Source organism: Siniperca chuatsi, linkage group LG7 (genome assembly GCF_020085105.1).
Source record: "Siniperca chuatsi isolate FFG_IHB_CAS linkage group LG7, ASM2008510v1, whole genome shotgun sequence".
NCBI lineage: Eukaryota > Metazoa > Chordata > Actinopteri > Centrarchiformes > Sinipercidae > Siniperca > Siniperca chuatsi.
The window spans coordinates 10870137-10883671 of NC_058048.1; the positions used below are offsets into that span (position 1 = coordinate 10870137).

At 38.9% G+C, this 13535-nt stretch overlaps 3 protein-coding genes across 4 annotated transcripts; 1 reads left to right on the plus strand and 2 right to left on the minus strand.

Annotated features, from left to right (window-relative positions):
- Positions 1-1725: 1725 nt before the first annotated feature.
- On the minus strand, positions 1726-5236 carry si:ch73-281n10.2 (Non-histone chromosomal protein HMG-14A-like). Its single transcript, XM_044201694.1, has 6 exons — positions 5059-5236; positions 3914-3943; positions 3105-3134; positions 2962-3000; positions 2716-2841; positions 1726-2606 (listed from the first exon to the last, which is right to left on the minus strand). Exons 1-6 carry the CDS (start codon positions 5071-5073, stop codon positions 2547-2549), a joined length of 300 nt encoding a protein of 99 aa, XP_044057629.1. The 5' UTR covers positions 5074-5236; the 3' UTR covers positions 1726-2546.
- Positions 5237-5793: 557 nt separating this feature from the next.
- On the plus strand, positions 5794-10094 carry get1 (guided entry of tail-anchored proteins factor 1). Its single transcript, XM_044201693.1, has 5 exons — positions 5794-5984; positions 6506-6671; positions 7807-7874; positions 8126-8240; positions 8667-10094. The coding sequence occupies exons 1-5, from the start codon at positions 5895-5897 to the stop codon at positions 8738-8740; spliced, it is 513 nt and encodes a 170-aa protein (XP_044057628.1). The 5' UTR covers positions 5794-5894; the 3' UTR covers positions 8741-10094.
- On the minus strand, positions 9370-13238 carry LOC122878636 (lebercilin-like protein). Of its 2 annotated transcripts, XM_044201637.1 has the most exons (9): positions 13082-13238; positions 12501-12763; positions 12110-12381; positions 11553-11795; positions 11227-11364; positions 10631-10700; positions 10393-10535; positions 10038-10149; positions 9370-9776 (listed from the first exon to the last, which is right to left on the minus strand). In XM_044201637.1, the coding sequence occupies exons 2-9, from the start codon at positions 12742-12744 to the stop codon at positions 9370-9372; spliced, it is 1629 nt and encodes a 542-aa protein (XP_044057572.1). In that variant the 5' UTR covers positions 12745-12763; positions 13082-13238. The 2 variants fall into 2 exon arrangements, with proteins under 2 accessions (XP_044057572.1, XP_044057574.1); XM_044201639.1 differs by lacking the exons at positions 10393-10535; positions 10631-10700.
- Between the last annotated feature and the right edge of the window lie 297 nt (positions 13239-13535).

Below are 13535 nucleotides of genomic sequence, written 5' to 3' on the forward strand. Positions count from 1 at the left end.
TTCTGCATTGAGTACTTTTAATACATTTTAATACATTTTCCTGATTATACTTATGTATTTTTACATAAGTAACATTTTTCGATGCAGGACTTTTACTTGTAACAGAGTATTTTTACAGTGAAGTATTAGTACTTTTACTTAAGTAAAGGATACTGAATACTTCCACCACCATGACCAAGCTGGGAGGTCAACTGGGCAAAGTAGGCAACTTCCCCAGGGCCCGAAAGGCCCTAGGTTCACTCTGTGCCAGTTGCTTTTTGATAATTTGATTACTTGCCCATTTGTTTGGGAATTTGCACCATTAAAGGACAATATCAACTGGTTCATGTATTATATTATATAGTCTCATGACACTGTCTTGTAGAGGGTCCCTGTGTCAAAATCTGTTTCTGATGATCATTTTATATTATTTATACTGTTCTCACATGTGCAATTTCCTAAATAAACGTATGTTTCATCAAATTACCACAAACTGACATACAGAAAACCTAAAGCCAGGTAGCATTACATTATAAGAGTGCTGGTTTCTGGGTCTTTATGCGAAATATTATGAAGCGAGGTCAACGGCAGATTTGTACCCTGGGGCCTCCAAACAGGTTAATTTGGCCATGGGGCCGGTGCATCCAAAGGGGTCCAATGATACATTCTGCAGGGCCACAAGATGATTAAAGGAATAAGAAAGAAAAAATATTTCTGTTACACAAAAGCATGGAGGTTCTTTCTGGACCTTAGGAACATGCTGTACCTCAAACGCCTCTCTGAGCAACACAGAGACTGATGCACGCTTTTCTAACTAGCAGGCTAGACTATTGTAATGCTCTCTTTTCTGGTCTACCGAAGAATACAATAAGTCAGCTACAATTAATTCACAATTCTGCTGCACAAGACCAAAAGGAGAGCACACATTACACCTATTTTAAAGTCTTTACACTAGTTATCTGTTACATTCTCACATTGATTTGAAAATTCTTTTATTAGTTTATAAGGCATTACATGGTCTTCCAAACAACCTCTCAGAAATGATTTTGGTTTATGAACCAGGACCGCCTGTCGGATCCTCCGGCTCTTCTCTTTTAGCTGTACCACAAAGCAGAACAAAAACCTTTGGTGATGCTGCGTTCAGCCAGTACGCTCCGAGCAGCTGGAACAGCCTTCCAGAGGATCAGAAAGGAGCTGAAAATATTGACATTTTTATACGTAAACTAAAAACCCATCAATTTAGTCCAGCTTTTATGTGTTTTATAATTATCATTTATTTACAATTATCAATTTTATTCTATCAGCATGTTACTGTTGAATATTTTAACATTTTACTATAATCAATTTATTTTGTGTATTATTTCAGAATTTTATTGCTTGTGTTTTTATTATCCTAACTACCCATCTTGTATTGCAGTTCTAATTGTTTAGGCACACAGTCTCTAAATCCATTTTTAATTTTAATTGCTTGTAAAGCACTTTGAATTGCAGTTGATTCAAAAGGTGCTATGTAAATCAAGTTTGACTGAAATTAATATGATCTAACTACTTACCAATTGGGCATTTAACAAGTCAGTCCACCTATTTTAGGTTAATATCCCCTTAGATTGGGGGGGAAGTTGTTAAAAATAGCAACAATCAATCATTTTAGGTAACAAAATGGGAAACATCTGAAATCAGTGCTTTCTACTCAATCACTGTACACAGGATGAAATACAACACATCATTGATGAGAAACAATTAGACTTAAGAGAAATTTCCACTTTAATTGGCATTTTACACCATTCATAACAAAGAACTTTTTTATATTTTTATTTTTTTAATACAAAAGGGAGGAAACTGTACATTGGTAGAGAAATCCCCAAACCACTATGAATATTTCCACAAATTTGTGGCATATCCATTTTGTTGATTGAAGTGCAAATACCATGAAAAGTATTGCATTTAGTTTTGAGCACAACTGAGAATATGGATCAATTTAATTGTCCTCAAATGTACCATCACTGACTGCATAAAAAAAAAATAAAAATAATAATCGTCCGACCAAATCTCAGTACTAGTGAACATGATTAAAGTGAACGTTGAGAACGAGACTTACTTAGCATAGAACACAACTCGCAAACTGTCAATCATCCTATTCCCTATAAAACACATAGGATTACGATGTTTTAAATTTCAAAATAGTACAGGTTACAAAATGCCTCAAGACGGGAATGTCTTAAGACTCTCCCGGAGTTGAACATCAAATTCCTGATATTAGGCATGACTGCATCTCATGCAGAAAACTACAACCTGAAGGCAAAATAAGAAGCCAGAGAGACAGAAAAAACAAAAAACAAAACAAAAAAACAACAAGTACAATGAAAAACAAAAAACCCCAACATAATGACCGAAACTTTCCCTTCACAGAAGCCATGAAATTGAATGGAATTAGTATTTTTTAAAATGCATTTCTGCATCCCTAAAAACATTGCTGTCTTATGAAAATAGTAGATAAAAATAATCTCTGCATTGTACAAGAAAGGAGGTAATGGGAGCATTGGCAATTTAGTTTTGGGCTGTCACTATTACTCAGCTGCTTTTTCCTCCTCTTCAGTCTCTTCCTTTTTGTCTGCTGCTGCAGCCGGCTGGAGGATGGAAAAAACAAAACAAAAAACATGCTTTATCATCTTAGTACTCTTTGAACATTGCTGCAGTGCAAAGTTCACATGGTAAGAGCCATGAAGATTGTAATACCTCCACCTCTGCTTTGGTCTCCCCATTTTCTGCAGGAGCCTCTTCTTTCTCTGCCTGAGGTTCTTCTTTCTTCTCCTCTGGCTTGGCCTTTGCTGCCTCTTTCACCTTTTTGTTCTTGGGAGGTGCCTAACAAAAACAAACCAAGCAGCATGAAATGCACTGTCAAATGCATATAATAGAGAATAAAAACTGTGCATTTTAAAAGAAGGCAGTGCTCTACTACACTGGCAAGATTTCTCCTTTTACCTTTGTCTTTTCTGGCTGTGGTTTTGGCTCCGTCTCTCTCTGTAACACACACACAATTATGTGCCACATTACGGCAACAATATGCATAGTATAGTAGAATATTAACTGATTTTATTAAAATGTCATGTCTTTGCAGAACTTACATCTGACAACCTTTGAGACTTCCTCCTTGGCTGTAGAAGAACATAATGTGTTGATTCAGTCATTTGAAAGCATTGATACACATAATACAGAATCACACAACCACACTTTCCCCCGTAAAATGTACAATGAAACAAATGTTCGTCAACATGTCGAGGGTGCTATGAGCACAAGAGGGAAAGTAATGAGTGCCTCTATGTGCGTTTCCACATAAAACCATTTATTTATTAGTTTAAAAAAAAAAAAGTCTATTAAACGATCCTTACAACTCCTTCACATGCATCAACTTCTGAATTAAAATTTCATCCAGACTAAGGGTTAGTCAAACGCTTTCTCCTTGTGAGAGTGAAAAATTAACTACTTTTGAGATTCATTAGTTAGGCCTATAGACAGACAAACCAAGTAATGCTACATAACTGTACTTTATACTGCCATCTAAGGCGCAAAGGTAAAACATGCATTGTAGCACGTGTAGCAAAATATAGTGTTAATGCAAATAGAAGGGACCAATTTGGGCTACACAGCGCCCCCTGGAGGCCGTGCAGCTCTTCAAACCCAATACACTGACCAGGTTCGGATCATAACCTGACCATTAAGACCAAAATGATTAACATAGTCCTCCTTAGAACCTCAGTTTCTAACACGCAGGATTAAAACTGGGCTGCAGTGAATTATGTAAAAAGCCATCCTGTATCAACCAAGGCCTTGTCTTTGACTTGGGCAGAAAGTAGAACATGATGTTCATTTTGGTGCCAGTTGGGGTGTCAAGATCCGTTAGGGCCAGTTTGTGTGTCAAGACTGGAATACTAACCTCTGCACTTGCATCTGCATCAACGGTAGACTGTGGGAGAAAGAGGGAGAAATAAATGAAATATGCCAGAAACAACAACAACCATTCGTGAGTGAACTAAAGTGGGTGTGTAGCCTAATGCAAAGGGGGGATGGGCACCTCGCCCTCCCCTTAAGTCACAAAGAAAATTATGCAATCTAAAAAGTGGGGAGGGGAGTCCGACACGTTTCTACATTGACTAAAAAAAAAAAAAAAAAAAAAAGGTTTAGCCAGTTCTAGTTTATTCCCGCCAAGCACTGTGGTGCATCATTCATGAGACAGAAGTGTTTTTGTTAAGTAAGCATGGTGCTACTTTAAGAGGTAAGTCAGGTCGCTCCACCTCCACACATCAATACAATGAATCGACTTTGTGTTCCCAACGTGACCAAACCTCAGCCTTCTTCTATAAAACTTCCCCGACATGATTATACGTGCTTCTGTTCTAACGACCAGATGTGTCGCTGTCTTTCCGAGGATATATCAGCTGCCATGACGCTCTTAAAGAAAAGACTGAGCACCTCAAGGGTGACGCTCACCAGCTTTAAAGTACGCACAGACAGAGGTCAAAATCTCAACAGTGAGAGCTGCAAATACGCATGTAACAACTCGACATAAGCTAAGGGCAGATTGCTGACCAAATAGTAACACGTACAACACACGATAAGTGCAATTATCCAGAGGCAATTACGCAAGGAATTTCCTTGAAATGGCAACCTGTTCGTCGACGGTGGTTACACCTCTTTGTTTGATCTCAGCACGTAGTTCAGATATATTAATATTAAACCACAGCCAGATATACATTTTAGCAACTCAACCAGCGAGTATTCGCATTAGCCGAGACCACACAATTTGCTAACTGCTTCGATGGAAGAGCATGTTGGACTATGCTAAGTAAAAAGGCGCCACTTCCCTGTATCATATCAACAGGGTGGACACGACGGACCTCTGCAAAGGTGGACTTCATGCATGCACATGGACACACTGTAGCAAGTATTCGTAACATTACATTATAGCCCATGCAGTGCGAAAATGTCAATTGTAGCGAAATAAAAATACAGCCTATGCATTTTAGATAATGTTAATAAATATACTGTATGTATCATATTCCACATAACATTTTAACTTACTTTTTTCCTTCCCATTGTTGCTTAGGTTGTGCAGCAGCGATAAAAGAATAGCACGGCCTTTTACAGTTTAGAAACTAAATGAGTCAGTCCCACACCTCAGCCTACACCTCCCGAGCACTATGTAACTTAACATAAACGTCCGATCAGTACTAGAACTAGCTCAAACCGGATTGGATCCCCCTCTCTGTATATTTTATCCCCTATCCTACCAACCTACCAGGAGGAGGTATCCCCCGCCCCTTGCTTTCGGTGATTGGCTTTGAGGTCGAGGCAACACATTTTTGAACCATAACATCTTACCTGTGTGGGCAAGATTGTATGCCAATCAGTGCACACAGCCAACTCTCACTTTATAATCACGGGCTGTTCCCAGGTTGTGTGCGCGCGCGCACACAATATGTGGAAATTGGAAAGTGCATGGCAAACATGTAAATGTTTTGAGGTATTAAATAAGAGTATAAATGCATAAATATAATAAACATACATAATACATTATACAAAGAAGCATGTCAAGTCTTGAAATGTTGCATTTCCACACTGTGTGATCTGTATTTATTGTTGTTGAAGTGCATGCATACGGACATTATCAAAGCCTTTATAAGAAGTCTTGTAGTTATAAAAGTTGCAGACACCCTGAAAATTACACACACTTTTCCAAATTATAGTTGACTACAATTCTTATGATAGACATATTGGACTAAATGAGTTAATTGGTGTTGTAAAGACAAAAACAGCCTTCGTGTAGATTTAGCTATTACCAGCATAACCTGAATAGCCTCATTATTAGCCCAGCAGCTCCAGCTGCAACAAGGAGGTTGACAGGAGGAGGAACAAACATGGCGTCTGGCTATGCGTGGTTTCTTGTGCTCGGGTCGGTTTTTCTGTGCAATCTCATGAAAACACTCCTGCCGACTATATCGTCTTTCGTAAGTAGGGGCTATTGCTTGAAGTGTTTGCCTTGAAGGTACATGCTATAGCTATATATTATGAGTGTTAGTGTAATTCATGTAGCCTGGTCCCACAGACAGCAGACCACCATTGTTGACTAGCTTAGCTTAATGTAAGTTAAAGCTAATGGATAATGCTACATAGATAGATAGCTAGCTAGCTTGAAACAACGTAGCTGCTCTGCTAGTCAGAGGGTGGGGTTTTCCCGAGATCCCGGTATAGTTACTACACATAAGGGGGAAACATCTTAGTGCAACACCATTGTTCAAATGTAAAGAGTGACTGTAACGTTAACGTTGTGTGACTGTTTACAACTTAGCGTTACTGCTAAAGATAGCTTACCAAAATGAGAATCTGTAGTTTAAAACTCTGGGCAGGAGACATTCATAGGTGAACACATAATAACTTTGTGATTGAGCCTCTGCATCCATAAACAATAGCCTCCATTACAGTGAAACTCCGTCTCTCTTGTTTTCTCTGTCTTTTTCCTTCTTTTAAGCTCACAAAGATGGTGCAGAAAGATGCTGAGCAGGAGAGTGAGATGAGGGCTGAAATCCAGGAGATGAAGAAGGAGCAGTCCTCAATTAGCATGATGGATGAGTTTGCTAGATATGCCAGATTGGAGCGCAAAATCAACAAGATGACAGACAAGCTGAAAACGCACGGTGAGAGACAGAAGTAGTTATTGTGACTGACACACATAGCATAGACAATGTGACAGGAGCCCCAAAATGAAGTCCAATACAATAGCAACAGACTGTCTTTGCAAACCTTCAGTTCACCTTGAATTAACGACATCAGGGACATCTATCAGCAACACTACAAATTATGACCTCAAAATACCAATCAACCTTTCTTTGACAGTTTCAACAAACATTGAACATGAGCTTTGGAAAGGGAGCAGGGCTGTTGTTTCATATTGGTGTTCCTGTTATTTAGTCCACCCCATGTAGTTTAACAGAATCTACTCAGTCACTTTTACTGTAAAAGGCACATATTGTACCTTCCACACCTGTGTGTGTCTACAGCAGATTCACACATTAAAACCACCAACTACAGGAAGTGGCAGGAGGTTTTGGATAACATACTTACTGAGTGTTCAGTGGGAACAGCTGCTGCCTGTTGCTGTCCTTCACTCTCAGCCTCAGGATTATCTTGTGCACAGACAGGAAGTGGCTAAACAGAATTTCAGTACGATACACATGTACAGCAGAGCAAATGCAGTTTCAGATTGTTTCCGTGGTGATATTTTCTATCTCTAACTGTACACTGACAGTTTTAAATCTCCCATGACCAAGCTATACAGCTCATGTACTCTATATGACTTCAATAAACCAATCATTATTTTCTCCTAGTGCTTCTTACTGTACCTATGACTCCCAAACAGCTGACTCATAGTTTCTACCATTGTGTTCATCAAGGGGAACTCTCCACTTTTTATGAAATGTCCAAAATGAACAAAAGATTTACTTAATGTAGTACATTGATATTTATTATATAGTGTATTTTTTATACTTTATTGATCCCCATGGGGAAACTCTTTAGAGCAATGGCAACAGGCAGCATGCGCATTGATGCATGCGCACTAAAAGTTGGGGCTGTACAAAAATAGGTGCTTAGCCTAGTTTCAGATGTCTGACTCGATGATGTTTTTCAGTGATTCAAATAATGAAATAAAAGGAACTGGCTATTCAATCAGATGAACAAACTAAAAGGGTGGGGTAGTATTAAAGAAGGCTGCATCACCCCAAAAACCAAGTGTATTAAGTCTAACAGTTATGTATTTCCTCACTTTTGCAGTGAAATCAAGAACAGCACAACAAGCCAAAATGAAATGGGTTGTGAACATTGTCTTTTATATTCTGCAGGTAGGTGAAAATTGTAAGAAGCGTTTAGTTATATATTGTAATGTAACTATGAGACCCACACAGAGAGCAACTTCATTACCATAAATGTAAGCATGGACCATCTATTTGATATGAAACCTCCATTTAATGCAATTTAAGTACATTACTCTGACAATTTAGAAATATAATGTAAAAGTTGATATTGCTAGCATAATGACAAGCTAATAAAATATGTATTACATACCTACATATTTCTTTATTTTATTTGTCAGGCTGCTCTAATGATCTCCTTGATATGGAAGTATTACTCTGATCCAGTGACAGTGGTCCCTAGTAAATGGATTGCCCCTGTGGAGCGCCTTGTGGCCTTCCCAACAGGAGTGGCAGGTAATCAATCTGTTTTTCATGTTTGATAGACTATAATTTAGAAACAATACATGCATGCTCATCTATAACAATATAATACATATAGGATATAGTTTGTTTTTTTCTAATACAACAAATTGTGTATACATTAATAAAACCACATTCCTTTTGTTTAGATGGATTATTTTGTACTGATTCAGACAATGCTGGTGTGTGTGTGTGTGTGTGTGTGTGTGTGTGTATATATATATATATATATATATATATATATATATATATATATATATATATATATATATATATATATATATATATATATATATATATATATATATATATATACACATACACACACACACACAGACAGTATGCTATTCCCTCTCTTAAAACTGTCATCAAGCTCAGGCTGTTTATCCGTTCATTGACAGAGCTGTTCTTTCCTTTCAGGTGGAGTGGGAATCACATGCTGGCTGGTGGTTTGTAACAAAGTAGTTACACTGGGTCTCCATACTGTCAGCTAGAGACTCCAGCTGAGTTAAATGCACTGGTTTTCTAACTTATTGCTCAACATTTAGTTGATGAAAGCCACAGTTTTGTGTCATTTTTCAAGTCAGCTGCTTCAGGTCAATGTAAAAATGCAGTGCATTTTGGCTTTGGCTGTTTCATATTGCAACTTAGTATTTTGGTGATGTTGAATTTTGTTTTAAGTTAATTGTGAGGATGATTTGACTGTGTATTATTTCAAAACGTAATGATGTGGAAATGCCTTTTTTAAGAAAAGATAATAAAAGAAAAGCCTTTTATTTGTTGTAATGTTATAAAATGGTGTTTCACAAGCAAAAACAAGTCAGGTAGTTTTCTTGAAGTAAAATTGTAATGGATGAAAACAAAGATGGATCACAATGGACAGCGTTTGGTTCTTGGGTCAAAAAACAATTTATTTAGAGAAATACTTCAATATGAGAAAATCAGTCTGCTGCCACTACAGTCAAAATTCCCTCCACTTTCCACTTTTCCTCTGTGTATGGGAGCTGGAAAGTACAGGTGTATCTGACATTTCTTTCCCTCAGCTGTCCAGTTACCAATTCAGTGACTTTACTTGGACCAAAGGTCTCCTCACCAGCTTGTTCTTTCTGTTTTGAACTGCCCTTTACTCATACTGAGGGCTGCCTACTCCACCTCTGCCGGATTTCCCAGCTGGTAGACGAAGATCATGAACCCCACCGCTGAGGGTCTCCACCCTCATAGCACTCTTGGTTCTTTCATGGGGATTCAAGTCCACACTGCTGTAGGTAGGTCTTCCACTGTGCAGGTTCTCAATAGATTGTTTGAATTTGTAGTTGCATCTGATTTTGGGGAGCCTGTATCCTTTTCTCTTAGGTTCAGTTGTATTCAGAGACTTTTCTGAAATGTAGGACATCTCGCTTTCATGTTCCTCTTTTTTCTGCTCTTCCTCTAACACCCGTGGGGCCTCCAATGCCTCCGTTTCTTCAGCACAGTCTCCCTCAGTTTGATGTTCTGGGCTCTCTTCTGAACAACTACTCTGCTCACTGGTGACTGAAAGCAAATATTTTTGTACTTAAAAAAAAAAAAAAAAATACTGAATGACCCAAGAACAAAACACATGTTTAGCTCCATTCTAAGTTTGCTCTTAATGTTTGTGGTGTTTGTTGTCTTGTTTGCGCATCCTGGAGAGAGTTGTTGGAGGATTAGCACTACTATGGATTTTTTTTTTCTTTCAACAACTTTGCACATGTGCATTGCCAGTAGTGTTATTTTGTTATTGTGTTGTATATCTGACAATTATTAAGTGCTCACCTGCACATGTCTCAGTATCCTCTTGGTGATTCTCTTCTAACATGACATTTGCAGAAATCTCTGTCTCTGGGTTTTCTATTACCAAAGACACCTGCACTGGGTTGTAACAGCACTGAAATGATACACGCTTTATTAGCATGAGAGCAAAATCTTAAATGATTTGGATTATAAAAGAAACTCACAAATGACAAAAAATATAGATCTGAAAAGTCTGCAGAGGTAAGAAAACATCTTCAAATGTCCTGTTGTCTCAACTACATTCAGCATAAAAAAACAATTAAAGTAGTAAATGTAGTTGAGTAAAATGGGGTGCAAAAACCCTGAAAATACACTACACAATATTTGAATCATATACCCAGTCCACAGAGCTCTCCTGCTCCTCTAGCCTGTCTTCAGCATCAGTATCTACAGTCTCAGTATATTCTAACTCCAAAAGACTTGCAGCCTCAGTAGGGAGAATGTCTAACTCATCTGTTTGAACCATTTTGCTTTCTCTGCCTGTAAATCAGAAATGACTGTCAGACTAAAGCCAGTGAGCAACAACAAATTAGATATGACCAAAGTGAGCTGGGGCAGCTTGTTGTGTTTTATACCTTTTTTGGTAAATCCTTTTAGGAATCTGTGGGAGTAAATATTGTGTGTTTCCAGTTCTCTCTCTTTATCCTGTATAGGGGAAACAAAAGATCTATTGTATACATAGTCTGATATCAGAAATCTCTCTTACATGAGCAACTAATGCAACCATGTGACAGTTTGGAATATATCAATATTAAGATATTTTGAAATCTATGCCTGCAAAATGCTTAGAACTTCAATTTATAATGTTTAGTTTTCTCAGTGGCATTGGTGACCGCCAAGCAGGATGTACACCATCAGACACAAGCATTAAGCCCTCAGTATCAGTGTTTGACTAATGGGCAATCTTCTGTGGAAAATATTGATTCAGACATCTTAACCAAATTCTCCCACAAATGCCTAGTCTGAATTCAATTGGGAAATGCGTAACGTTCTTAATATGGCATTCAAACCCCTGTGGAACTGCTTGTAGATTAGGACATTATAATGTGGAAGATACTATCACCAAAGACAAAATCATGTACAGTAAACAATACTGTATTTTAACAATGACTATTGGACATGTCTAATGCTGTAAAGAATATTGCCTGGGAAACAGCTCTTTGCAACTTACCTGAATTTCCCTGCTTAGTTGATATATTTTCTCTTGCAGATAGCAGGATATCTTACTCGCCTCCTTGATCTTTCTTTGTTCAGTGTCTATTTGGCGATTGAATGAGGCTTGGCACAACTCGAGCTTCCTCTCCAAGTTCTAGAATATAAGTGAAAGCGAACAAAGGAATAAAAATCCCTGTTCCTATTTATATCCCCAGTATATTGGTGTTATAATCTCCATTTTTAGGCTGTGATCATGGGTGCTGCTAAGAGCTGTGGAAGATGTGACACTGAACGACTCCACACATCTCTAACAGTATCTCCCACCCTCCTGCTCCTCCATACCAGTATCCTCTTGTCCTTCTCCTCCAGCTCTGCAGTGGCCTTAGTCAGCCTGAGGGTCAGTTCCTCCCTCTCCAGCAGGCTGTAATCCTGGCTGAGCAGCTGTAGATGCTGGAGACTGGCCTTTGCGCTTAGCAACTTGTATTCTGTGGCTTGTAGCTTCCTTGCCAGATTGTCACGGCAGGCGCGGGTCTCACGAAGCAACCCCTGCAGGGCTCGGGCCTCGTTGTCGTGTTTGGTGAGGATCTGGGAATATGGGTGGCGTCAAGATAATGTGAGGAATGATTAGAAAACGGCTGTTATTAGTGCTGGGATATTATACAGGCATTAACTGGAGAAATGAGACAAAAAAAAATCTGATTTTCTGCCTGGAGAGATGAACCAATGAAAAGCTTTTGAAGTTTGAATAATAAATGGGAGTAGATGTAGAACGCATGGTTCACACGGATAAAAGCATTCTGACTTTTAAGGATGAGTACCCACCAAAAGCCATGTTTCCGTGGCAATGATTCAAATCTGACTGAGCAGTGAGAGACACCAAAGGGACAAAACCAACCAACCTGTGAGAGGCTGCCCTCAGAGTCTTGGAAGTGCTGCAGTGCCACCGTGTGGCGATGCTGGAGCCTCTTCTGCAGCTTGTTCTCAGTCCTGGCCTCGCTCAGCTGCTGCTGCAGGTCCCACACCTGGCTCTTCAGCTCCTTGATGCAGCTCAAGTTGGCAGACTGGATCCTCGGCTTTGAAACCTGCAGGGGCTTGATCGGAGGCAACTTCAGGACTTGGCGGTTCACAGTGTAGTTTGCCTTCTGCCTGTGGGGCCCTTGTGTTTTTTTACCTGAAGGAGAGAAAACAGCATTCACTCATGATAGTGTGAATTACATCCAATATGTTTACACTACATATAAACAACAGAAGTCCTACTACACAGGTATTAAATCATGTTAAATAAAATGCCTTTTTTTCTCCCGGGTGACTTTGATTCTTGGCACTGCTCTGAGGACTTGGTTTCTGGGGTCTTGTCTATAAGAGAGTCAGCTTGGTCTTCAAAGTCAGATGAGTAGTGTGAACTATTGGAGCCACAGCGCGGCCTGAAGGGAGTGGACCACCTGGAGGTTTCGGTGCTGCGGCTCACAACATCACCGTCACCCTCCTTGTGAGCAAAGGCCTGCTGCATCAAGCTCTGCTGCCTCACACACATCACTTCTTCATAGGCTTTTCTTCATAGGAGAAAAGAAGAACAATTTAAGGAAAAGATAGGGATCAACCTGAACTTACACAAAGTAGAAATGAATTAGGAGATACTTTTCCAGTTAAAATAATATGAAGCTACAAAGCTTAATAACCAACCTAAGTCGCTTTTCTGAGGTCAATAAAAGAAATGTATTTTGCTCAAAAAGGCCTGTATGTATAATCCCTTTTTAGAGTTTGATAGCAAATACTTTTCTCTTTGGTCTCTATAATCTTTGAGTTGAGTACATTGGTTCTTCACATTATTAGGCTAATTGGTGTAGCCTGAAAATATAGGAGCATCATACCTTTTCTTGCTTTTGAGAGGAGCTATATTTTTCCTCCCGCTACACACAACCGGTTCTTAATATTTAACATTAACTTTGCTAACTAGCAGCCTAATTAACGCTAAATTATTTTACCAACCGTTGCTATGGGCCTTTTTGTAAAGACACGTTCGCAGTTGTCATGGTAACCAGCGGAACAATTGGTAGGCTAAAGATCCAACGTAGGCTAAAGGGTAAACTGTAAACTGGCAATATAAGATGATATTATATTTAAAAAAAGAAAAGAATTAGACAATATTTGTACATTGGCAGCTTTGAAAATAAAATAAAAATAAATGAAATAACTCAATGTCAAGACGTTTTTACCCTGTACTTTCTTTACAGGGACTGTAGCATAGACGGTGGTCACATCTAAACACGTAGGCTGCATCTTCCCAGTTTCACAACAACCTCTACTGAATTAAGAAAACAATCC